The 27,144-nt window shown below is 47.6% G+C and overlaps 1 protein-coding gene across 1 annotated transcript; it reads right to left on the bottom strand.

Moving 5' to 3' along the window:
* Positions 1-1,564: 1,564 nt before the first annotated feature.
* On the bottom strand, positions 1,565-8,349 carry LOC308592568 (uncharacterized protein). The gene is made up of 4 exons (XM_081204126.1): positions 8,061-8,349; positions 5,372-5,443; positions 3,255-3,335; positions 1,565-1,762 (listed from the first exon to the last, which is right to left on the bottom strand). Exons 1-4 carry the CDS (start codon positions 8,131-8,133, stop codon positions 1,647-1,649), a joined length of 342 nt encoding a protein of 113 aa, XP_081060252.1. The 5' UTR covers positions 8,134-8,349; the 3' UTR covers positions 1,565-1,646.
* Between the last annotated feature and the right edge of the window lie 18,795 nt (positions 8,350-27,144).

Here is a 27,144-nt window from a genome sequence, read left to right as displayed (position 1 = left end):
GGATTGGTTGCACGGCAAAATGTGCAAATGGCTTTAGATACCTATTAGGTCCCTAAATTACATTATAGCATATACAGTGGCACCTCTGGATGTGAATGGGATCCATTCCAGAGCCCCGTTCGCATCCTGAAGCGAACGCAACCCGCGTCTGCATGTGTGTGGGTTGCAATTTGCCGCTTCTGCACATGCGCGTGACATCATTTTGACCGCCTGCGCATGCGCGAGTGGCGAAACCCGGAAGTAACGCGCTCCGTTACTCCTGGGTCGCCACGGAGAGCAACCTGAAAATACTTAACCTGAAGCTACTTCAGCCTGAGGTATGACTGTATTCAACACAAAAACCAGCAACAATTTGTTGTTGACAAAGGACAGCTGGACATATAAAAGGGCCCAATTACCTTCAGTAGCTGAGGGCCTCATCAAACCAAAATAAGGCCCTGTGTGGAGGAGAGGAAAAGGGGAAAACCAGGACATTTTGGGATCAAATCAGAAACTGGGATGGCTTCTGTAATTCACGAACCCGTCCCTGGGGAATCAGGATACGTGGAGGGTATGGTAGTGGTTGGTGTGTTGGATTAGGACCTGCAAGACCAGGGTTCAGTCCCCTTCTTGGCTATGAAGCTCCCTGGGTAAACATAGGCCGGTTGCTGCCTCTCAGCCTCACCTACCTCGCAGGACCGTTGTGGGGAAACAAACAAAGTAAAGACAGCCAGTACCGAAGAGGGATTTGTTTTATGGTTAACACAAAAAATTAAGCTGTGTGCTTGTCGGGGCAGAGAAAGCTACAAGGGTATTTCATATTTCAAATATACATTCTTTAAAAAACCAGAAGCATTTTACTTGGTATTATAGGCCAAGACATTAATAGACAAGATGTCAAACTGTTCTTATATGCAACAACAGCGGCAAGAGTATTGTTAGCCCAGAAATGGAAGCAAGAAGAAATTCCAACGAAAGAAGAATGGCAGACGAAATTAATGGACTATGCAGAGTTGGACAAAATGACAGGAAGGAATCGAAACCTGCGGGACCAGAGATTTACAGAAGATTGGAAGAATTATTTGAAGAGCAACTGAATTATATGAATTATTTGAAGAGCAACTGTAATCAACAAATTACGCTAGTAGGACTACAAGACGTTTTGTAAGGAGAAATAAACGAAGCGTTTCAGAGTAGAAAAAGATAGAGATATTGGTTATGAGTTCGAAATGTAATAGAAGAAGAAGAAGAAGAAGAAGAAGAAGAAGAGGAGGAGGAGGAGTTTGGATTTGATATTCCACCTTTCACTCCCTTTAAGGAGTCTCAAAGTGGCTAACATTCTCCTTCCTCCCCCACAACAAACACTCTGTGAGGTGAGTGGGGTGAGAGACTTCAGAGAAGTGTGACTGGCCCAAGGTCACCCAGCAGCTGCATGTGGAGGAGCGGAGACACGAACCCGGTTCACCAGATTACGAGTCTTCTGCTCTTAACCAGTACACCACACTGGGAAAATAAGAAATGCATACTAAGAGATTAGATTGGAAAATTTGCAGACAGGACTGATAGAAGTAAAAAAAAATTTGAATAAGATGTAAAAGTATGTTTAATTACTATTGAAAATGATATGTTAAAAAACTAATAAAATTTTATGTTAAAAAAAGAGAAAGCTACAAGGGTATGGCCACCCGCATCATGTGGCACTTATTCACAAACGCCTGGCACCGATGCCTTCTCTGGTGCAAATGCCGCTTGGCCAGGCCACGGTGGTGGCGATGGTGCTGTTCTGCAAAAAAAGAAGAAGGGACAGTTTATATCTTCCCTTCTGATGCTCTTGCTTAGTGATCAAGCATCTGCTTTGCATAATTCAGCTGCTCAGTTCAACATCTGACATCTGCAAGGAGGGTTGGGAATGACCCGTCTCTGGAAACCTGGAGAGCTGTAGTTTTTGGACTACAATTCCCATCATCTGTGACCACTGGTCCTGCTAGCTAGGGATGATGGGAGTTGTAGTCCCCCCAAAAAACAGCTGGAGACCCAAGTTTGAGAAACACTGAGCTAGATAGACCAGTGGTCAGTATAAGGCACATTCCTATGTTCCTGCCCCTTTTACACAGATTACCCCACTTCAACTGCTATGCACTCTGTGTGGGGCTTCCCTTGCATTTGATCTGGACGCTGCAGCTAGCGCAGAATGCTGCTGGCAGGAGTGAAACCCTGGGTTGATCCAAACTTCCTCTTGTCCTGCTGCTTTCCTCCGGGGGGAAACCACTCTTTAGTGCTCAACGGGAGCAAATGGCAATTTGGGTTTTCTCCAAATTGACGTTTGCTCCGATCTAGCTGTAAAGAGCAGGTTTTCCCTGGGAAAGGAGCGGATCAAGGGGAAAACCATTCGGACACTTGTCTTATAGGCAAGTGGAACAAGTGGAAGTGTGTACGACCCAACCCCCCCCCCCCACATAAAATGCCTCTGCTCAGAGATCTGAATTGCTGAATTGCCAGTGGGCCAAAATCAAGGTGTTACTATTAGTATATTAATCCCTTAACAATTCGGGAGCAGCTGACTTGTGAGATCACCTTACCTGATGCAGTGCTGTAGCTAGGGGAGGGGGCAAGCTGGTCCCCCCCCCTGAAGCCTCCAGAGGGGCGCCCTTGAGGCTCCCAGCCTCTGTGTGTGTGTGTGTGTGTGTGTGTGTGTGTGTGTTTACACAAATGTGCTTGGGGTCAGTGTGCCAAACTGGGTCTTTGACCCAGGTGAAATAAAGCCTAGTTTCGCCCCTGCCCAATGTATGCATTCAGGTGCTTTGATCTGTAGAACAAACACTTTTTACAGGGGTCACATAAAGCTCATTCACAACAAGGTTGTTCCCAGCCCTGGATTGAACCTGGAGCCTTCTGCATTCAAAACAGATGCTCTAACTTGGAGCTACAACCCTTCCCCAGTGATTAGGCATGGCTGATTTAAGCTTAAAAAGGTAAAGGAACCCCTGACCATTAGGTCCAGTTGTGACCAACTCTGGGGTTGCAGCACTCATCTAGCCACCAGGGCCACGAATAGGAGATACAAGCACAAACCATACAAAGTTGAGACTGATCTGGTTAGGGGACCCACGTGTTGACTACGACTCTCTCCCTCCCATCAATGAGACGCTAGTTGCATAGGATACACAATAAATTATTTCTCCCCTTTAAAGTCTTTTTTTTTGGGGGGGGGGAGGATAAATGTTTCCCATTCATCTTATCTCCACCACCAGCCCTGTCTCAAGGTATTTTGTTACCTGGCAGAGACAAACCGGTAAGGATTCCATCGCAAGGACACAGCCGTCCATGTTTCTTTGGATTCCGGGGCCCACGCAGGTCTAAAACACCATAAGCCAACAAAAGATGAGTAATTAGGTATGGTAACTGGCAGCGGGAAGAGGCAAGTGCAAGATTTGGGATGGAGGAGTGCTTTTATGGTCCTCCCCACTCCTCATAACCAGAAAGGGTTAGGGCATGCAAGCAGAATATCTCGGAGTGCTCCTAAACCTAGAACTCGTGGACATCCAAAGAAACTGTATGCACATCGTTAAACTCCGGAAGTCATTGCCACAGGATGCAATCATAGCCACCAACTTAAAAGGTAAAGGTAAAGGGACCCCTGACAATTAGGTCCAGTCGCAAACGACTCTGGGGTTGAGGTGCTCATCTTGCTTTACAGGCCGAGGGAGCCGGCATTTGTCCGCTTCCGCAGACAGTTTTTCCGGGTCATGTGGCCAGCATGACTAAGCTGCTTCTGGCAAAACCAGAGCAGTGCACAGAAACGCCTTTTACCTTCCCGCCGGAGCAGTACCTATTTATCTAATTGTACTGGTGTGCTTTCGAACTGCTAGGTTGGCAGGAGCTGGGACAGAACAACGGGAGCTCATCCCCTTGTGGGGATTCGAACTGCTGACCTTCCGATCGGCAAGCCCAAGCGGCACAGTGGTTTAACCCACAGCGCCACCCGCGTCCCTGAGCCACCAACTGAGATAGCTTTAAAGGAGGGCTGGACAAATTCAGGGAGAGGGCAGACAATGGCTACTGGTCCTTGTGGCTCGGCTCTGCTTCCACGGTTGGAACCAGCAATGCTTCGGAATACGAGTTGCCGGAAACCACAAGAGGGAACGTTGGTCTTGTGCTAGGGTCCAGACTGAGGGTTTCACATAGGCCTCTGGGCGTGAGAAGAAGGATGTTGGACTAAATAGGCCATTGGCTCTTCTTAGGTTCCTATGTTAGGAGTGTTGACTGCAGAGACGTCTCGTGAAAGCGAGCCAAACCACGTGCAATTCCTCCTCTGCTGCCCCATCCTCTTCCAGTTCTCCATTGTGGGAGTGAGCCAGGGGTGGTTCTCAATATCTTCTTCAACTCCCATCAGCACCAGCCAGCATGTCCATGCATGAGCCAGTGTGCTGTAGTGGTTGAGAGCGGTAGTCTTGTAATCTGGGGAACCGGGTTCGCATCTCGGCTCCTCCACATGCAGCTGCTGGGTGACCTTGGGCCAGTCACACTTCCTTGAAGTCTCTCAGCCCCACTCACCTCACAGAGTGTTTGTTGTGGGGGAGGAAGGGAAAGGAGAATGTTAGCCGCTTTGAGACTCCTTAAAGGGAGTGAAAGGAGGGATATCAAATCCAAACTCTTCTTCTTCTTCTTCAGGAGAAGAAGCTGGAGGGCCATAAATGACATCTGGAGGGCCATAGATTAGTCACACAGTTTTCTCCATTCTCCATAGATGAGATTCCACCATTATGTTCTGAGTTAATCCATAGGAGACCATGCTGAGTCCCAGCCTCACTCACTAATGACGAGAAAACCCCCAGTCTAATTCACCGGCTCTTCACACAGACATTTCCTTCACCTCTCCAGCAGGATTTCCCTGCTTTAATTATTGCATCGGTTTGCTTGATTGCACATTTTAACTATGGATGCTCACATTTTAATTTTTAATGGGATTGTCTGTGCATTTTAATTATGGGTGCTTTATATTTAAATGCTTGCATAATTGGTTGGTTTTTTTTATAAGATCGCTTTGAAGCCTAATTTGGCATTAGGCGGCGTCTTGCTGCATTATTAACCGTCAACATTAATTGTTCTTAATTAACAAACGATGACCATCATCCATCTCCGTTTCTCACACTGGGAAATTTCAGAGTCAGATTACAGTGGGGGGGACCTGGGTTTGGTTTGTGGCGCTCTCAAACCAAGCGACGAGCCCGAGTGATTTGTGCAAGAGGTTACAGGTCAGATCTTATTCGAATGCCACACAGCAACAAACAGGCGAGGCCAGCTGTTGCAGAGGAAACTGAAAGCGGAACTTGGGGTAGAGAGTTTCCATATTCTCAACTGTCGGGGTTGGTGGTGCAAGAAAGAGACTCACCGGAACAACTGCAGGGTTGGTGGCCTTCCTGGGCTGGCTCTCCCCCCTTGTGGCCTGAACGGAATCTTCTACCTGGCAGAGAAAAGGGGAAAGATGATCAATTGGGTAAACTCTGTTGTAAACAAAAATGGCCCTTTTTCCCTTGTGGGGTATCCAAGAACCCATACAGAGTCCTTACATAGGTTCCCTATTGGTAGGAGAAAATAACAGAGGCCAACCAGAGAATATTGAGAAGCAAAGCAGCTAGTAAGCTTGATCTTTATTGATCTGTTGCAACAGGGTGCTCCCCTCACCTGCAGGAAAGGAGGAGGAACCCAGAACAATGGTGTGCAAGGCCTTATATGGACTTTTGAAATTGCCACCCTGTAGATCAAGACCACCCCCAGAAACATCATACCTACATCACAGAAGGTGTGTAACCTAAGACCACCCCTCAGATACATCATACCTACATCACAGAAAAGGCGGTCTAAACAGAAATTTGTATGTTGTTTTTCTCCTGTCCTTGTTTATCTCCTGTCTGGCAGGTTACCTGTTAATAGTCACTTGATTGGGAGCCTGGCCAGTCTTTTGTAATGATAGATACATAGTTCCTGGGCCAGGTCACAGGCTCACATCCTATTCATATCTTAAGTGTGCCTTTCAGACAGGATTTGTGAGGAAAGAGACAATGGGGAGGTTTCCCACTTTGACCTTGCAGAGAAAACATTTGCTCAGTTTAGGAATCAAAATGGTTCTAGGTCGGTCTTCCTGTGCTGATCTATGTACATGCTTGGTTGGTATGCTTATGAACATTACCATATATCTAAGACCACAAAATTCCTATCACAACTCCGAACAGCAAGACAGCTACTCTGAGAACGAGGGCGGATAATTTATATGGAGCAACAAGTTAATAGATTTCAAGACACAGAAGGATAAGTCTCCGCCTGCTTCTCCCCACTGTGCCCTCTGCAAAGCCACTCTGGAGAGTCATGGTCCTCTCCTGAATTATGCTGGAGGAAAGAAGATGGGGGATTTTTTGCTGCCATGAACTTCCTTGCGTCCCAAGACCTAATAATAATAATAATAATAATAATAATAATAATAATAATAATAATAATAATTTTTCCTTTATACCCTGCCCTCCCCAGCCAAGGCCGGGCTCAGGGCGGCTAACAACCAATAATAAAAACGAGTTGAATGAATACAACTTAAAAACAAGATTAAAATACAACATTAAAACATTAAAACAATTAAAATATTCCGAGTGACTCTTCCCTCTCGCAGCAGTCTCTGCCCGCTCTTCTGTCTGGAGAGGGGAGAAGAACCATAGAATCGGAAAGGGTCCCAGGGGTCATCTAGTCCAACCCTCTGCAATGAAGGAATCTCAACTAAAGCATCCACGACAGATGGCCATCAAAGGATGGTCCTGGGGGAGAAGGGGACGGGAAACTTGTTTCTTACCTTTCCACCTCATATATCATGGGTGGGGTGGCTTGGCGGCCTAATGCGGCCCCCGGACATCTCTCTCTGGCTCCCGGGATTCTCCTTGGCCATTACATTTCACCAGACCATGCCCCTTACCGGTCCTGCTCAGTGCCTTCCTTGACTGTTTTTTTCCTAGCTGGTATGTGCCTTTCAGTCAGTGTGGTGTAACAGTTGGAATGTCAGACTAGGATCTGGGTTCGAATCCCAACTCGCCCATGAAGCGGAAACTCTGTGATTCTATATGGAGAGCCCTAGACTGGGGAAGGCTAGTTTATTCTAACAGCGTTTCTCCAGCAGCGGCAAACCTCAAGCTCTCCCAACCCAGGACCACCCTGAGCTGGGAAGGGCAAGGGATTGAGCCTGGCACCTTTGGCTGGCAAAGCAGGATGTTCCGTGCCATGCTGACCCCTTTCCATGAGAACCAAGAAGCGACCTCTCTAGACAATGGACAGACTCTTCTTTTCTTATCTCTGAGGCTGCAATCTCCTTTGTGACGCAGCTGAATGCACGTGTGTACTTCATCCATTTCCCTCCCTCCATGCGGCCCGGGGCACTGGCAACCCACGCTAAGCCACTGGGACCTGCAGGATCAGGCCAATGGCCCACCTAGTCCAGCATCCTGTTCCCAAATGCTTGTGGGAATCCAACAAGCAGGAGCCAAACACAAAAATATTCTCCCCCTGCTGCGCCTCCCAGCAACTGGCGTTCAGGAGCATTACTACAGAGGCAGATTTACAGCAGCACAAACCCTGCCATCATACTGGGGGTGCAGCCAAGGAAGGTGCCTTCTCCAAGCCCAGTAAGGGCTCCTGCCTCCTTCCCAAAGACGGGCAAGCAAAGCCCTTACCGGGCTTGGGGAAAGAGGTAGGAGGGCTCTGGGACCTTGCCAGAACCTCATGCCTCCTTCCCAAAGCCTGGCTTGAGCCGGTGCCACAGAGGGCTGGAGCGAGGGCGTCAAATGGCCTCGCACAGGGTGGCCTATTACCAGGATCCGCCCCTGCATTACTGCCTCCAGCCGTGGAGACAGAGCACATCCATCATGGCTAGTAGCCACCAGCAGATTTCTCCTCCACAAATCTGTCCAATCCTTTTCCGAAGCCATCCAAATTGGTGGCCGCCGCTGCGTCCTGTGGCAGAAGGTTCCGCAGTTCCCCCACCAAAGGGGGAAGAATCGATGTAGCAATTCCTCCGCCTCCCAGTTTCCATCCTTCCCTCTCACCTTTATCCTTGGCAGTGCAGCAAAGGATACTGAGCGACAGGAGCAGGAGAGTCCAAGCTAGGAATCGGCCCATGGCAAAGAGCGGCGTCCGCGAAAGTCTGCAAGGCACAAATTTGTAGCGGCGAGGGAATCTCTCCGCTTGCGCCGCTTTTTGAGTCAACTCCCTTTTTGCTTGATGTCATTTACGGGAAGAGTTGGGGAAGAAAGGGATTATTTCGGGGCAGGCCCTGGATCACTGGAGCAGAAACGCTCTCCTGTAACACGTTTGTTTATTTGGAGAGAGCAGCTTTCAAAAGCTCCTGGAAGTTTCGAGATGCATATTTTGTGAAGAGGGAAATCTCCCCTCAACCTGTATACACATACAGCTTTTGTACCTGGGAGTTGGCAAATAGCGTGGCTTGCCAAATTCAGATCAGAGCGACAGACACAAATAAAAAAAAGTGGATCATATTACTTCCCGGACTTTTGGGCTTCGTGTTTCAGCTCGGGGAATTTTTCAAAGGAAAGCAAAGCTATCAGAGGATAAAAATACAAAAGAAGAGGGGAGGGTACCTCCCCCCCCAGTCCAAGGCTGACCCCCACCCTCACCTGGGGCCAAGAGGAGGGGCCAAAAGGAAAAATGGGAGGGGCAATAAATGTGAGTCTTTGCTTTGTACAAAGGACTATACTTCAGGAACGAAGAGGTTTCCAAACATACACACACCCCATTCCACCAAAGCAGCCAAGAGGCATTCAAGGACATATTCCAGCCAGGCAAAAAGCACTTGATGGGGATGCCCTGTGGCAAGTCCCAAGTACGGACGGAGGAGCCATTCGATTCAGTCTGCATCGAAAGGCCAAGTAACCGAATTTGCACTTTCAGTACACAAAGAGGAGCTCAGCCATCCTTCGAAATTCAAGGATGGGGCTGTAGTTAAAGAGTGGATTGGCTGGTTTGACAAGATTGATAGAAACCAATTGCACACCCTCCAACATTTCTCCAATGAAAAGAGGGAGGTCCCATTCCATAATGATAATTTTTACTATTTATGCCCCACATGTCTCACTGGGTTGCCCCAGCCACTCTGGGCAGCCTCTAACACATGCAAAAACATAATAAAACATTTAAAAAACTTCCCTATACAGGGTTGCCTTCAGACGGCTCAGGGGTTGGAAAACTCTATACCCTCCAACATTTCTCTGATGAAAATAAGGACGCCCTAAGGGAAAGCGGGACATTCTAGGATCAAATCAGAAACTGGGATGGCTTCTCTAAATCAGAGACATCCCTGAAAAATAGGGAGACTTGGAGGCTCTGCAGTTGGAGAGGGATGTTTCTATATGGAAGCAAAATGGAGGGCAGGCGGCAGTGTGGGGGCACAGAATTCTCCCAGAGTAGGGCCACAGTCAGCCGTAATGTGCAATCTCCACTGAGTCTATGATTTTGTGAGGTGATATCCTGGTTGATGGGCCATTGAGGAGAACAAAGTAAAGAGACTCCGTGTGAGGACCCTCGAGTGGTGTAGCATGGGTTGCTGGTGCCCGCGGCAGAGCAAGTGTTACACCCCCTGGTGGACCGGGCAGCTGGGGGAGAAGCACATGCCAGGGGTGTGTGCAGAGCCCATGAGGCACATGGTTGCTGGCACAGCTTCTGGTGGTGGCTGTGGCTGTGCACCTTCTCAGTTTGGCAGCTCCACCACCTCCCAGCATAGCTGTCAACCTTCCCTTTTTTTGCGGGAAATTCCCTTATTCCAGCCCTATTTCCTGCTGCTATCCCGGATTGTTAGATATCCCGTAGACTGTCTCCGGGACAGGTGCTGATCCCTTATTTTCGAGGCTGCTGATCCCTTATTTTAAAATCTGAAAGTTGACAGCTATGCCTCCCAGCTTGGCCAATCTGAGGGCGGGGCACACAGCTGTTGTACCTGGTTGCACCCCTTCAGAATTTTGTGCCCCGGGCCACTGCCCCCTGCCCCTCCTTGCTACGCCCCTGGGCCCCTCCTCTAGCTTGCAGTTAGTTAGAAGAACAAAGCAGAGTTTAGAGTTTGCCGGTGATAGGAAAAGGAGCAAGCTGGAGAGATAGTCAGAGCAGTGCCTGAGAGCAATGTTTTGGTTTCTGCTTGAATCCAAGGCTGAGGTTAGAGGAGAAACAAAGACCCTTTTGGGGTGCTAGTGCTGTGAACCCCCTCCACTGCAGGCTCAGGTGGTACATACGGGTAAATAAACCATATATTCTAAAGACACCACAGTCTCCTCTGTGCCTTATTCCCAAAAGCAACCATGAACCCTGGCCTGGAACCCCTGGGATCTCGTACCGCTCAGAGACTGGGCCGGTGTGTAACAATATCATAGTATAGTATTGTTGCTGTTGTTTAGTTGTTTAGTCATGTCCGCCTCTTCATGACCAGAGCACTCCAGGCACTCCTGTCTTCCACTGCCTCCTGTAGTTAGGTCAAACTCATGCTGGTAGCTTCGAGAACACTGTTGTGCTGGTTCCGGAGGGGGGTGGGGTTTACCATGCGGCGTGGTCTAAGTCTGGTCCTAGGTCAAGGGTAAGGAGGCTGTCTGTCAGGGGCGAAGCGAGGTCCAAAGTGAGGAGTCGGGTGTGGTCAGGAACTCAGGAGAGCAGGTCGGGGTGCCGGCAGGAACAGGTTACCAACGATGTTGCTCTCGCAACCTGGGACTGGGCGGGCTGGCCTTTATCTCCTCCAAGGCATAGGGTGGCCCCGGCCCACAGGTGCCTCGCCTCCCCTGGCCTGGAGGCGAGCACTTCCTGAGAGAACTTAGTTCCCTCCTCTGCAGCTCAGGAGAGGCTGGAGGGTTCCTGGACCCAGAGGCAACCTCACCTTCCCCTGACAGGGCTGGGATAGGAGCACGTGCAGGCAATGGGTCCTCGGATTTAGCTGGTGTCTGCTCCTGAGGATCCGGCACAGGTGAGGGCCCTTCAGATTCAAGCCCCTGCTCAGCCGGCCCTGGAGGCGGGGACTCCTGTGCAGGCTGGGATTCCTCAGGTTCAGCCTCTGAATCAGATTCCCAGGCCATCACAACTGTCTAACCATCTCGTCCTCTGTCGTCCCCTTCTCATTGTGCCCTCCATCTTTCCCAACGTCAGGGTCTTTTCCAGGGAGTCTTTTCTTCTCATGAGGTGGCCAAAGTATTGGAGCCTCAGCTTCAGGATCTGTCCTTCCAGTGAGCACTCAGGGCTGATTTCCTTCAGAATAGATCGGTTTGATCTTCTTGCAGTCCACGGGACTCTCAAGAGTCTCCTCCAGCACCATAATTCAAAAGCATCAATTCTTCGGCGATCAGCCTTCTTTATGGTCCAGCTCTCACTTCCATACATCACTACTGGGAAAACCATAGCTTTAACTATACGGACCTTTGTTGGCAAGGTGATGTCTCTGCTATAGTATAGTATAGCAGATTATTATTTTGAAGAAAATAATAATAAGGAGGAGGAGGCTGGGACAGACAACTTTGAGTGTTGCCGCTGGTACAACCAGTTGTGTAGAAATCCTGCTATAGCAAAGAGGGAGGGGGTAGCCAAAAAAACCACTGGGGAGGGAGGACAGGCAGGGAATTGGCCACTGCCATATCTCACCACAGCTGGAAATGTAAAGGTGCAGGTGGAGGGGTCAGGTTGCAAGTTGACAGCCCAATAGTCTGAGCCGAGTTGTTTTGCTGCCCGAGGCAGAGGGCAAGATGGTGTCCCTTCCCAGGGCAAGAAGCTGATTGGGTAGCTAAGAACCTACGAAGTTCCTAGCTGATGGATCCGACTAGCGGCCTATCTAAGTCCAGCACCCTGTTCTCACAGCGGCCAACCGAATGCCTGGAAGCAGGACCTGACTGGATCTCAGCTGCTGATCCGTCCCCTGGCTGGGACCCACATATCCTGCCCCCCTTTTGGTGCCCACCTGGCAAACCAGCCAAGCATGATGCCCCACCAGTGTCAACAAGACTTTGATGGTATTCACCCCAGGGCCAGTTTCCTGGTATGGGGATTATTATTGTTTTGTTAGTGTTGCCGAGATCCTCTTTGAGGACAAAACATCCTGTTTCGTGGGAGAGAAGGCCTGCCCAAACAGGCAGAAGAATGGCGTGATTGTTAATTTTGACATGCTATAGAATTTTGAGGCTTATAATGATGGAATCGGATGCTTGCTTCTTTCCTTAACTAAAAGAGCACCAGCTGCTCCCAGGATATCTATTCATCTTGTCACCCTTGCTATAGAATCCAGTTGTACTGGATCCAAACTACAAGAAAGAAGATTCCACCTTGCAATGGATCCAAACTACAAGAAAGAAGATTCCACCTAAACATTAGGAAGAACTTCCTGACAGTAAGAGCTGTTCGACAGTGGAATTTGCTGCCAAGGAGTGTGGTGGAGTCTCCTTCCTTGGAGGTCTTTAAGCAGAGGCTTGACAAAAATATGTCAGGAGTGCTCTGATGGTGTTTCCTGCTTGGCAGGGGGTTGGACTCGATGGCCCTTGTGGTCTCTTCCAACTCTATGATTCTATGATTCTATGATTCTATACTCTCGCTATTTTCCCATGAAGGAGAGAAGGGGTGGGGAAGCTCTGCCCCCCTCCGATGTTGTCTGATTTCAACTCCCATCAGCCAGCATGGCCAATGGTCAGGGATGATGGGAGTTGTAGTTTGACAATGTTCCTGCATAGTAGGGGGTTGGACTAGAATATCCTTGGGGTCCCTTCCAATTCTACGATTCTATGATTCTTGGACTCCATCTCCCATCAGCCCCAGCCAGCATGGCCAATGGTCAGGGGTGATGAAGGGTGATGAATTGGGCACATTCATCCGGATTTGCCTGCACAAAACCTACACGGAGTTTAGATTATGGGCTTTCCCATATTTTCACCTGACCCATATTTTGATTGTATTGTGCACCAATCAATTCCTCTGCGTCTGAGAGCTTTTCTCATCGTTCTGCAGCTGTGCCTGACGAAAATCTGATATACCCACTGAATCGGATCTTATCAGATGTGCAGACTATCTAATTTCCCCCCTCCCAAAGAATCCTGGTATCTGTAGTTTACCCCTCCCGGAGCCACAAGCCCCAGCATCCTTAGCAAACTATAGTTCCCGTGATTCTTTTTTTGGGAGGGAGGGAGAAGGGGTATAATGTATAATCAGATTTAAATGTGCTTTAAATCTATGGTGTGCGCTCAGCCTTAGAAATGCATTGTGGGTAGTTCCTGGCCTTTTGCCCAAAAGTTCATGACCTTTCTCATAATCTATGCATGATTCAGCCCAACGCTCCTGTTTACTTTGAAGCAATTTCCCTTCATTAACGTGAAGCTGCTTTCCAAGTAATTGTGTGTGACATGACAGTTTTAATTTTTATTATTTCCTCTTCCTGGTGCCTTGGAGTCCTGTTCCTTTGCTGTGGAAACAAAACATCAGGTTTCGCAACATTCAAAGTTTTTTTTCTTCCCCTTTTTAAAATAACAATCTTACCTGCCAAGATGCAATAATGTAATGCAAGGCGATTTGGGAGGCTGCAGTTCCAAATGTAGCCACTTCGTGGCAACCTAACATCAAAGGCAATACGTAGGAACCGTCTTCGCTTGTTCCATTGTTTTCAACCTAACCCAGAAATGTTTTTCTGCTATTCATAGAGTTATAGGGCTAGAATGGATTTGAAAACTATGAAAACTAGATGGGTCAGTGTTTCTGCCATGACCAGAAAGCAGGAATTAGCAAAACCAGAACTATGCCTTGTCTATATTAGGTCTAATAAAACGATTGTCAGGTTCTTGGAATTTTGCAAATGCCCCCATCAGATAGCTCAGTTGTACATGTGACTCTTAATCTCAGGATCGTGGGTTTGAACCCCATGTTGGGTGAAACATTCCTGCACTGCAGGGGGTTGGACTAGATGACCCTCGTGGTCCCTTTCCAACTCTCCCAGGTACTTTTATTGTTCTAGACCTTAGTCATCTATGTATCAACGAGGTCTAGGAACTTGCTCTTTATTAATCACAAAAAAGCCAAGATTATCACAATTCTACGCAGCCACCAGATTATGAGCTGTGGTGTAGCTGGCCAGGGACAAAGAGGGATACCACCTATTTCACAGAGGAGGCAATGCCATCATCTCCTGGTCTGCTATTTTCCAATCCATTGTATGCTAAATAAATCAGGTTTTCTCAAAGAGGAACCCGCCTAATACACCAAGCCAAGGAAGGAAGACTTCTTGGGATTCCTGCCTTGCAGGAATGAGCCCAGAGTCCATTCCAACTACGATTCTAAGTCGTAAGTTAAACTGGCACGCATGGCAAAGGGTTAAACGGCCACCCTTAATTTCAAAGAGACCAAGAGCTTTTGGGACCAAAAGAACTCTTCATCAGACTGGATGTTCAGCAATCAGAGGGAAGAAACTGCCTTGGTATTGAAGCCATGATGTTTACATGGGTCAAAAGTTCTTTTTGGCATTATAGCCAAAGGTCACAGCCACACCATCCACATGACATCCCACACCCAATAATCTTGAGGGCCGTAGTTCGCCCCTCACCAAGCTACAATTCCCCCCACGCCCTTAACAAGCTATTTGGAGGGACACAAATGTGCTTAAAAACCAAGGTGTGTCCGCAACATTAGGAAGGGTGTGGCTATAAAGTCTTGGGTCGCCTTGCCGCACTTGGGAAGTTGCCTCCTTGCTTCTGCGGTCAGATTTCATGGTGCCATTGCACCGACAATTGCTACCTCTCTCTCCAAAGAACCAGGAGTGCGTCACCCCTGCAATATTGGCAAGAAGGAGCGGCAGCTTTCTAGCTATTCTTCAAAAGGTCATAAAATGCTCCGAGCCATTAATGAAAAGCTAGAAAGCAACGTTGGAATTGGGTAAGGCAATACCCTGTTCTGTGCCAACTTCCAAGGAAACTATCGCCTTACCTGGCCTGTGTCTCCCGCTCTCTCTACGGGGGACCCAGCAAGCAGCAAACATTCAATACCAGCCTAGTAAGGAATACCTGCCATGCCAAGTTCAGATTCCACCGGTCTAGACACACCGTTTCAGAGATACAGGATGGCTGACAGATCTAATGAGTAACAGTTAGGGAGAGAGAGGAGTGCTTGCCGATCAGTTTCCTTTGTCTGGCTTGCAGCCCACGGCAGTTGTCATCAGCTTTTTTCAGCCAAAGGCTCTGCACTTTCACACCAACCAAGCCACCGATGCGGAACCCAGTTTTCTAACATTTAAACATGTTCATGTCCAATATTATTGCATTGCGTGTCCAATATTCTTGCATTGCATTGCAACCCGGCATCTATACAGTCATACAGTGGTTCCGCTCCTTCCTCCTGGGCCGTGTCCAGAAAGTGGTGGGGGGGGATGAGTGTTCAGACCCTTGGGCCCTCACTTGTGGGGTGCCTCAGGGTTCTGTCCTCTCCCCCATGCTTTTTAATATCTATATGAAGCCGCTGGGAGAGATCATCAGGGGGTTTGGACTGGGTGTTCATCAGTATGCAGATGACACCCAGCTCTACCTCTCCTTTAAATCAGAACCAGTGAAGGCGGTGAAGGTCCTGTGTGAGTGCCTGGAGGCGGTTGGAGGATGGATGGCGGCTAACAGATTGAGGTTGAATCCTGACAAGACAGAAGTACTGTTCTTGGGAGACAGGGAGCGGGTTGGTGTGGGGGATTCCCTGGTCTTGAATGGGGTAACTGTGCCCCTGAAGGACCAGGTGCGCAGCCTGGGAGTCATTTTGGACTCACAGCTGTCCATGGAGGCGCAGGTTAACTCTGTGTCCAGGGCAGCTGTCTACCAGCTCCACCTGGTACGCAGGCTAAGACCCTACCTGCCCGCGAACTGTCTCGCCAGAGTGGTGCATGCTCTAGTTATCTCACGCTTGGACTACTGCAATGCGCTCTACGTGGGGCTACCTTTGAAGGTGACCCGGAAACTGCAATTAATCCAGAATGCGGCAGCTAGACTGGTGACTGGGAGTGGCCGCCGGGACCACATAACACCGGTTCTGAGAGATCTGCATTGGCTCCCAGTACGTTTCCGAGCACGATTCAAAGTGTTGGTGCTGACCTTTAAAGCCCTAAACGGCCTCGGTCCTGTATACCTGAAGGAGCGTCTCCAGCCCCATCGTTCAGCTCGGACACTGAGATCCAGTGCCGAGGGCCTTCTGGTGGTTCCCTCATTGCGAGAAGTGAGGCTACAGGGAACCAGACGGAGGGCCTTCTCGGTAGTGGCGCCCGCCCTGTGGAACGCCCTCCCATCAGATGTCAAAGAGATAAATAATTACCTGACATTCAGAAGACATCTTAAGGCAGCCCTGTTCAGGGAAGTTTTTAATATGTAACGCTGTACTGTTTTTAACACTGATTGGGAGCCGCCCAGAGTGGCTGGGGAAACTCAGCCAGATGGGCGGGGTATAAATAATAAATTATTATTATTAAATTATTATATCTGCACCCTCTAACCGCCCTGTTTTAAGAATAAGTGATGAGCCACTTTGAGCAAAGCTCACTGTGGAGATGTGGGGCGTTTGTAGCAGTGACCTGAGGAGGAATGACCTCTGGGAGGAGCACAGAGAGAAGAAACGCTAGGGTGCATCTCCAGCTGCACCACTGGACGCCTTCCTCTGCCCCAGCCGCAACAAAACATGTCTTTCCCATTTCGGTCTCTAGGCGGTTGGAGGATGGATGGCAGCTAACAGATTGAGGTTGAATCCTGACAAGACAGAAGTACTGTTTTTGGGGGACAGGAGGCGGGTGGGTGTGGAGGACTCCCTGGTCCTGAATGGGTAACTGTGCCCCTGAAGGACCAGGTGTGCAGCCAGAGAGTCATTCTGGACTCACAGCTGTCCATGGAGGCGCAGGTCAATTCTGTGTCCAGGGCAACTGTTTACCAGCTTCATCTGGTATGCAGGCTGAGACCCTACCTGCCCACAGACTGTCTCGCCAGAGTGGTGCATGCTCTAGTTATCTCCTGCTTGGACTACTGCAATGCGCTCTATGTGGGGCTACCTTTGAAGGTGACCCGGAAACTACAACTAATCCAGAATGTGGCAGCTAGACTGGTGACTGGGGGCAGCCGCCGATACCATATAACACTGGTCTTGAAAGACCTACACTGGCTCCCAGTATGTTTCCGAGCACAATTCAAAGTGTTGGTGCTGACCTTTAAAGCCCTAATCGGCCTTGGCCCAGTATACCTGAAGGCCTTCTCGGTGGTGGCACCCGCCCTGTGGAATGCCCTCCCACCAGATGTTGAAGAGAAAAATAACTACCAAACTTTTAGAAGACATCTAGAAGGCAGCCCTGTTTATGGAAGCTTTTAATGTTTATTAGGTTATTGTATTTTAGTATTTTGTTGGAAGCTGCCCAGAGTGGCTGGGGAAACTGGAGCCTCTCCAAACACTTTGAGCAGAGGCGGAAATTTCAGCAGGTCCAGCTTTTCTCCTCTCCCCCCCCCTCTAATAAGTAGCATTTGCTGAAATTCCCCTCTTTACGCAACCGACAAGGGCACAGGGCAGAGATAGAACCATAGAATCGTACCTGGCATGTTGTATGCTGAAAGAAAATTGTATGAAAATGATGTACTGGTGGTATTTGACTCCTAGTAAGTTAGCAAAAATGTATAAGACAAGCACAAATATCTGCTGGAAATGCAAAGAAAAAGTAGGCGCCTTTTATCATATGTGGTGGTCATGTAAGGTAATAAAGGCCTTTGGGAAATGATATATAATGAATTGAAAAAAATGTTTAAAATAACTTTTGTAAAAGACAAAACAAAACCCAGAAGCTTTTTCATTAGGAATTGCAGGTACCAAGATCCCAAAGGAGCAGAAAAGACTATTCATGTATGTGATAACAGCCACACAGATGTTACTAGCCCAGAGATGGAAAGAAGATAAAGTCTCTATCAGAGAAGAATGGCAAACTAAGCTGTTGGACTATTCTGAAATGGCAAAACTGACTGGAAAGCTCAGGAACCAAGAAGACCAAAACTTCAATAAAGAATGGGAAAAAATTATAATTTACTTGAGAGACCACTGTAAGCAGATGGAAACCTTAGCAGGATTACAATAACACTTGTAATGTAGAAGATATTATGGAAAAAAGGGAGAGACATAAAAGGTGGATGATGAAATAATATACAGTTGAAATGGTTTATAATAGGACCCATGAAGGTGGGATGACTAGAGATTCAGAGAAATCTCCCAATATGGATATGTTTTTTGTATTGTTATAACTCTGCACTCGTGAAATCAAATAAATATTATTTTTTTAAATAAAGGAATCATAGAATTGTAGAATTGTCGTGTGTCGGAAGTGACTCAAAGGGGGAACCTGTGGCTCTACAGATGTTGGACTCCAACTCCCATCAGCCCCAGCCAGCAGGGCTTAATAGTGGGGGATGATGGAAGATGGAGTCCGCCAACATCTGGAAGGCTGCACGTTCCCCATCCCTGCTGTACACATGCCAAAATTCTCCCTTTTCGACCTGCAAATGAAAGGAGCAGTTTAATCAATTTAATCGATAGCTCTTGTCAGCTTAGGGACGCGGGTGGCGCTGTGGGTTAAACCACAGAGCCTAGGGCTTGCTGATCAGAAGGTCGGCGGTTCGAATCCCCACGATGGGGTAAGCTCCCGTTGCTCAGTCCCTGCTCCTGCCAACCTAGCAGTTCGAAAGTACGTCAAAGCGCAAGTATATAAATAGGTACCGCTCCGGCTGGAAGGTAAACGGCGTTTCCGTGCGCTGCTCTGATTCACCAGAAGCAGCTTAGTGCTGTTGGCCACATGACCCGGAAGCTGTATGCTGGCTCCCTCAGCCAATAAAGCGAGATGAGCGCCGCAACCCCAGAGTCGGCCATGACTGGACCTAATGGTCAGGGCTCCCTTTACCTTTACCATTACCTTGTCAGCTTAGACTGCCAAACATAATAATTTAAACCCCGTCTGGGTCTGTTGTAGAGTTACATCTTAGACAATCAGTCAGTCAGTCAGTCAGTCAGTCAGACAGACAGACAGACAGACAGACAGACAGATCCCTGTCTGGTTCTTCTCTAGTCTGAGGCTATGTTTTATAGGATGATTTCTGCCTATAAACAACAGCTGAATTTTCAGTCGTCTGAGGAAGAAGCCTATCAGTGGAGGAATAGAACTGTCTTAGTGGAGATTGCCTTCTCTTTCAGCTCTTAGCTTTTGGCTAGTGGAGAAACGAAACAAAGGAGATTCCAGGAAATGGCATCTAAATAATTCACCGGGAAGGAATGAGATGAGTTGGAGCTGAGCATTACAGGAGTGCCCGGAAGGGAGAGGCCTGGAACAAAGACTTGAGAGCACTTAAGAAGAAGAAAAAACCCTGCACCTCAATTTGAGTGGAGTCAATAAGAATGGCATGTTTCGGTAATGCTTCTTGTGAACTTTAAGAACTATGTACCTCCTTACAATGATGGAGATTATTTTCTAGAATGCATCACTTGCCAGTTTCGCTGGTGGGTCATAAGTCACTTTTCTCCCAGCCCTAAAGTAACCAGACCTGATTTTTAAAAAACCTGGTTTGAAAGAATACAGCAGGTGTGTGTGCTCTGACTGTATCATGTCAGCACCACCAGGAAGACTCCCTCTTTTTCTGGTTTCGGTCCTTGCTAAAAGAGGACAGGGTCACACACACACCAGCGATGCTCCTGGGACGATGCAGATGGGATTCAGTTTGATGGGGTGAATTCGGGTTATGCGGTTAAGAGTAAAAGCAAACAAACGAAACCCCGGACTGATTGCAGTAAGGAAAATGACAGGATAATAATGGAAGTAAAGGTAAAGGGACCCCTGACCATTAGGTCCAGTCGTGGCCGACTCTGGGCTTGCGGCGCTCATCTTGCTTTATTGGCCGAGGGAGCCGGTGTACAGTTTCCGGGTCATGTGGCCAGCATGACTAAGCCGCTTCTGGCAAACCAGAGCAGCACACGGAAACACCGTTTACCTTCCTGCCGGAGCGGTAACTATTTATCTACTTGCACTTTGATGTGCTTTTGAACTGCTAGGTTGGCAGGAGCAGGGACCGAGCAACGGGAGCTCACCCCATCATGGGGATTTGAACCACCGACCTTCTGATTGGTATGCCCTAGGCTCTGTGGTTTAACCCACAGCGCCACCCGTGTCCCAATAATGGAAGTATGGGATGGCAAATGTGGGAGACAGTACGGTGTAGTGGTTAGAGTGTCAGACCAGGACCTGGGAGGGACCAGGATTCAAATCCTCACTTGGCTCACTGACTGTCCTTGGGCCAGTCACACTCCCTCTCAGCCTAACCTACCTCACAGGGTTGTTGTGTGTGAACCCCTTGGAGAAAAAGCTGGGGTATAACTGCAACAAACAGGCAGACAAACCAACGAGCAATTGCTTGATGCAACGCTGAATGTATATGCATAAAACACAGCTAGGTTGTGTGTGTTTTTCTCTTTCTTAATTTGGATCAAAGCTGGTTTGCTGTATTTCCTAAGTAGCAACGGGTTATATACAAGATAAAGATGGATTGGGGCTGACACAGGATGCGAACTCTGCTTCCCAAACCAACTGTGGGAGCTTGCTGGATGCAGAGTAGACAGGAGTGTGTTGTATAGCCTCTGCAGAAAGAAATTGTACTACCAATCTTACTGTATGCTTGTGAAACATGGACCACTTACAAACGCCATCTCCAACTCCTCAAAAGATTCCATCAACGGTGTCTCCGAAAAATTTTACACATCACTTGGGAATACAGGTGAACTAATACAAGCGTACTGGAAGAAGCAAAGATCACCAGTGTCGAAGCAATGATTCTTCAACATCAACTTCATTGGACTGGTTATGTTGTGTGGATGCCTGATAATCGTCTTCCAAAGCAACTACTCTATTCCGAACTTAAAAATGGAAAGCGTGATACTGGTGGTCAACAAAAAAGGTTTAAAGATTGTCTCAAGGCAATTAAAAAGAAAAAAGTAGTATAAACACCAACAATTGGGAAACAATTGCCTGTAAGCACTCCAATTGGGAACAGCCTTTACCAAAGGTGTCATGGGCTTTGAAGATGCTCAAACTCAGGACGAAAGGGAGAAACGTGCTAGGAGGAAGGCACAGTTTGGCAAATCCACACTGTGATCAACTCCCGTCCGGAAACCAATGTCCCCACTGTGGAAAGACGTGTGGATCCAGAATTGACCTCCACAGTCACTTACGGACTCGCTGTTAAAACCGTGTTTATGGAACACAATCTTACTCGGCTACGAGTGATCGCCGAAGAAAAGCACAAAGAAATGTGAAGGAATGCTCAGTAAGCAATCAATGCTGTATAACATGCCACAAATTATGCGCAAAGAAAGCAGGATGAATGCTCAGTAAACAGGTCATCCGGAGGTGACCCAAAGTTATTGAGGTTACACACCTGTTACTATGCAATTTATTGATGGGGTGGGGGCAGGAGGCGGAAGAGACGGTCTTATTGTTTCAGTATTTGCATGTTCTAGTTCTCTGGTTTTCTGCCAAAGTTAAAAGAATAAGTAATACCTGGTTCTCTCTGCCTGTTACAGCAGCTTGATTTGTAGAAATTTCAAACTTTCACCCTACTGGAGATAAACTTTAACATGTGCAAACGATGGCTTATCCTAGTTGGTGTTAAGGATAGATTGCCCTCAGAAAGTTCACAACCTTAGTGCCCAAAAGCCCCACAGGTCTGGAAATCAAGGCTGCCAACTTTCTGCCTTACTGCTGCTCTTCTGCATTTAACAGCAGCTGGATCTGCTGACATTAGCAGGTGGAAGAACTTCTCACCTGAAGATGAAGCTGCTTTTGAAGACACAAGAGGTGGCCAGGCCATTTTCTTCCTAACTGGGTCAGTGAGAAACTCTCCTCTTCAGTACAACATTTAAATTGGCTTAACCTCTTTAGATCTCAGCAGGGAAGGCCGGATATTGTGGTTCAGTGCAAGGTTCAAAGGCTGCTAACAGAGCCGTCACACCACTCCCACAGCCCTAGAATTGCTGGAAAGAAGCCAAGCTTTGTTTACTACAGTTGTCCTTCATCCCTGGCAAGGCTCACCCTTCCCACAAATATATTACTCTGTTTTGATGGTACAGGGAAGAGAACTGAGGTTGCCACTGTCTTTTTTTGGCAGGGCTCTTCTGCCTCTATAACAGGCATTTTATGGGTCATGGAAAGGCATTGATGAAGAAGCTTCACCTGTTGAATATCTGCATCGGTTGCAGGGCACAGGAGGCTTTTCAGGAAAACAAAACCCTAGCAGCTTCAGCCGTCTCCAAGCTCCGCCTGGGATTTTCCTCCCTGAATTGCATTAGTGCTTTGTGGAGGTCAGCTGATATATGGAAAATGGAATCACATCACACAGAAGAAGCGATGCTGGCAGACCTTAAAGCTCTTTGAAAGTCACGATCTTGCCTCTCCTTCCTTTCCTTTTTATCAAGGGCTTTATAAAAAAATAAAAAATAAATCCCAAGCCCATGACTGACGCACTCTTCAGACAGTTTGTTCTCTAGCTTTCAAGACTTCATTTTATGTCAGGTCCTAAAGAGCCAAGGTTACTTGGGAAACAAAATATAAACAGAGGAGCATGCGCTCTTTTATCGAGTTATGCTTCCGACACAGGAACACACAGCCTTGCAGGTAAATTGTGCTGCGTGTGTTTGCTGATAGCACCGCAAACTTTTCAACCAGGCTGTGTTAGCAGTGCCTTAAACAACAAGTTGACCTGCAAGGTTTTGGCAGCTGCCACTGCTTCTCTCCATGCACTGAAAACCCATGACGTCTGCACAATGCTTTTTTTTTCTTCCTGGCGGTATGCACAGTTTCGTAGTACCAACACCTCACCCCCACCAAATCAGAGCCTGGATGCTCTGGCAGGGTCAGAGAACCATCCTTAAAGCTTCGTACATCTCTGGATCTTGCAATGCGGTCCTCCATCCGAGTAATTCATGCCAACATCTATATACTAGGGTAAACTCTTTCTCTCCCCCCCCCAATGCACATTTTAGTGAAAGTAGCATTGAAAATGCATTCTATTAGGGGAAATTGCTTTGCAAAAATCTATATATTAAGAGAAATTCCATGCAAATGTGTATGCAAGGAGAAATCTCCAGATTTTGCAATGCGTTTCTCCAGCCAAGACACAGGTGCAAACACTAGGGCAGGCATAGGCAAACACGGCCCTCCAGATGTTTTGGGACTACAACTCCCATGTTCCCTTGCTAACAGGACCAGTGGTCAGGGATGATGGGAATTGTAGTCCCAAAACATCTGGAGGGCCAAGTTTGCCTCTGCCTGCGCTAGGGTTAAAAAAAAAAGCATGTGTCAAAGTGTATCTATCAGAGAAAATAACATCGAAGAATTGCACTACATTCGGAGGAATTGCTGCAAAAATGCTCATATTGGGCAAAATGCAACACTAACATATTTGCGTCGGGAGAAATTCACACGAAGAAGTGGATGAATTTTCTGGAGGACTTTTGATTTTCTTTTATTGCAAACTGATGTGGAAATGAATATGAAAGAAGGGAGGTTAACAACAGGAAGATTTAAAGGAACTATTGGAAACTCAAGGCAGTAGAGATATAAGATGATCACAGCCCCCCCCCCCCGAACTTGAAGCATGGGAAGTCCCAATAAAAATTTATAATTTGGCAGAATATTCCGACTATATGGTATGTATTTGTATAATCTGGAATATTTAATGCGATTTGATTGGATTGTTAAAATGGAAAAATTAATAAAAATTATTTTAAAAAAACACGAAATGCCAAGAACTGAACTTTGGACTGGGAAAAGGAGAAACTGAGAGAAACCGAAATGGATCGATTTGCCTCCCCCTAATGAAAAACACCAAGAAATGTAATTATTTTGGGTGCTGACGCTGGCAGGATTTAAGGATTGTTGCACAGGGGCTGGGGTTGGGTTTTTGTTTTTACGTGTGGCTGCTCTGCTCTGTATCCCCCGAATGAGATGCCACTGTACTGCATGCCACATTCTCTAGCTGGCAACCTTTGTCTGATATCCTCACCGCACAATACTAAATTAAAAGCCAGGAATCCTGGAAACTGTAGGAGCAGGTAGCGCCTCTGAGCTTTGCACAGGCATCGGGCTGGCCTCTGCGGGAGCAGGATACTGGAGCGATTGGCCCGATCTTCTGCTGTCCTTAAAAGCAAACGCTTTGTAGTCCTTGGAAAAATCATTGTTGGGAGTTTATGACTGGCAGCGTTTGTTAGGCCAGATCCAAATATAGCTCAGCAGGAAAGTACCGCTGGCTGCCCAACCTTATCCAGAGGCTAAACAAAGTGGGGGTGGGTAGGTGGGGTTCAGTTTCCATTGCTCTGAGACTCTGCAGTTCAAACAGCACAGAGAGGAACAAGAGGAGGGAACAGCTGACTTGCTGTCAAACTTGGGACCTTCCCCTCGGATTCATCCAACGCCTGTTAATGGTTAATCATCTCTCTCCCCCTTCTGCACTTCTGCAAGGAGAGCTTCCCAGCTGCAGTTGGTACAGAAAACTGCATCCATCGGTTGTTTTTCCCCTAGCACATTTCAGCCTTTAGTTGATTGATAAACATGTTTCTACACCGCCATATCGTAAGATCAGGGCCGTGTACAACAATAAAGCACCATTAAAACAGGAAAAAATAATCATCAAAACAACTGGCGGATTAAACAGCTGCAAAAGTCTTTTGGCAAGGTGTTCCATCTCTGCTGGAAGACTGTTCTGCTGGAAGAGGCTGGCGACACTCCATGCGTAGCTTCTGTTTGAGTCCCGGTGGGAAACTAAGTACAATGATCTCAAGGATCACGGTGGGATATAAGGACTCTGGTGGTCATTAAGATATCCTGGATCTAAGTTGTTTGGGGCTGCACCAGTTGAATTTCTGCCTGTCGTGCAGCTACTAAGGGCCTAGGAACCCTGAGGCCAGAGAGAAGGGCGTGAAATCTGCCATACGGAGCTGTTCACAGGGCTTCATGTTCACAAATCTGAAGGAGCGTCTCCACCCCCATCGTTCTACCCGGACACTGAGGTCCAGCACCGAGGGCCTTCTGGCGGTTCCCTCACTGCGAGAAGCCAAGTTACAGGGAACCAGACAGAGGGCCTTCTCGGTAGTGGCGCCTTCCCTGTGGAACACCCTCCCACCAGATGTCAAAGAGAAAAAGAACTACCACTACCACACTACCAGGCTTTCAGAAGACATCTGAAGGCAGCCCTGTTTCGGGAAGCTTTTAATGTTTGATGTATTATTAGTATTTTAATATTCTTTTGGAAGCCGCCCAGAGTGGCTGGGGAAGCCCAGCCAGATGGGTGGAGTATAAATAATAAATTATTATTATTACAAATCTCCACTGCACTCATCTTGTAACAGTATGTAATACTTTGGTAGGTATGGGGCTGTTAAAACCAGGAATGGGGGGGGGGCAGTTAGACAACTCCCCCAAAATCCCAAGTCCCCACCACAGCCTCTAACTAAGGCCAGGACAATGACCATTGACACAGGCACCATACATACACAACAGCAAAGAGGCTCAGAAAAGCAGTCCATAAAATTGTAGCAATAAGCTGTTTCCTCTGACTATCCAGTACAGTGGTACCTCGGGTTAAGTACTTAATTCGTTCTGGAGGTCCGCTCTTAACCTGAAACTGTTCTTAACCTGAAGCATCACTTTAGCTAATGGGGCCTCCTGCTGCCGCCGCACCACGGCTACGCAATTTCTGTTCTCATCCTGAAGCAAAGTTCTTAACCTGAGGTACTATTTCGGGGTTAGCGGAGTCTGTAACCTGAAGCGTATGTAACCTGAAGCGTATGTAACCCGAGGTACCAATGTATAGAAAACTGTAGAAACTTCTAATAATCAGCAAAATTCAACGGTTTGACCAATTTCCTTGGCTCCAATGGCTAATGCAGGCATCCTCAAACTCGGCCCTCCAGATGTTTGGGGACTACATCTCCCCTCATCCTTGACCACTGGTCCTGTTAGCTAGGGAACATGGGAGTTGTAGTCCCAAAAACATCTGGAGGGCTGAGTTTGGGGTGCCTGGGCTAATGACTCCTCTGGAAGAAGGGAATCCAGGGCTCCCCCAGCCCCCATAATCCCTTAAGCAGAAGGTCAAGTACTCCTTGCCCCTCCATAAGGTGTGAACTTAGCCACACAATAGGAGGCAGGAGACAATCAAGGGCAGCGCATACCCCAGACAGAAACCCATTGGGATGGTGGATTGAATCCTGACACTTTCAAAGGAGAAGGCAGGAAAGCCTTGCAGCTAGGGGGATGTGTAAATACTTTTATTGTTCTTTGGGAAGAGGGTAGTTAAAGGGTTATTGACAGGGGTGGGTGATGGGCTCAGGTCTCTACATGCCAGACACTCCTACTTTGTTACAGATAGGTAGCCGTGTTGGTCTGCCATAGTCAAAATAAAAAAATTCCTTCCAGTAGCACCTTAAAGACCAACTAAGTTAGTTCTTGGTATGAGCTTTCGTGTGCATGCACACTTCTTCAGATACACTGAAACAGAAGTTGCCAGACCCTACTCCTACTTTGTGACATACTTGGGATGCATTGATGATGCTGTTGAAAAATGTATTATGGGAAATGGGGAGAGGTCTTAAAAGTTCATGCAACCCCATGCTCTGTGTTCCTACTCTTTGAACCTTGTTGCGTTTGAACCTTGTTGCAACAATTTCCACCCTCCCTTCCCCACAGGTGGGCAGGGTTTGCGGTACCAAGTGGGGCTCACCTGGGCAGGTGCCTCCCACCTGCTTGGGCTGGCCTTTGACCCACCCTCAGCCAGGGAGGACTATGGTCGATTGGCTGGGGGTGGGGCTAAGGCCAAAGAAAAGAGGCTGACCCCTTTGTCCAAGCCTCTTTTGGTTTTCTTCCTTTGAGGATCACTCACCCACCCTCCCTCAAATTAATGATTTATTGCCTCCAAAGAATTTCATCCTAGGTCAGCAGTCACCAAGTTAATGATACTTTTTCCTTACAGACTAATATTTTGCGTTCCAGGTCAGCGGGCGCTGCCGTGGTCGTAAGATGGTTGCTTTTTTCAGAACCCGGAAGGAATTTTCTCTGCATGGGCAGGTTTTGCCTTCCCCGTAGCATTT

The sequence above is a fragment of the Podarcis bocagei genome (assembly GCF_964188305.1).
Source record: "Podarcis bocagei genome assembly, chromosome: 7".
NCBI classification, from domain to species: Eukaryota; Metazoa; Chordata; class Lepidosauria; order Squamata; family Lacertidae; genus Podarcis; species Podarcis bocagei.
Note: the sequence above shows the minus strand (reverse complement) of the source record. Positions and strands in the feature narration are given on the sequence as shown.

Excerpts from the sequence above, each read along its gene's own strand:
- LOC308592568 (XM_081204126.1), bottom strand. The coding sequence starts at position 8,133 with ATGGGCCGATTCCTAGCTTGGACTCTCCTGCTCCTGTCGCTCAGTATC. Across the intron at positions 5,444-8,060 it reads CTGCACTGCCAAGGATAAAG|GTAGAAGATTCCGTTCAGGC; the intron begins GTGAGAGGGAAG and ends TTTCTCTGCCAG. Across the intron at positions 1,763-3,254 it reads TACCGGTTTGTCTCTGCCAG|AACAGCACCATCGCCACCAC; the intron begins GTAACAAAATAC and ends CTTTTTTTGCAG.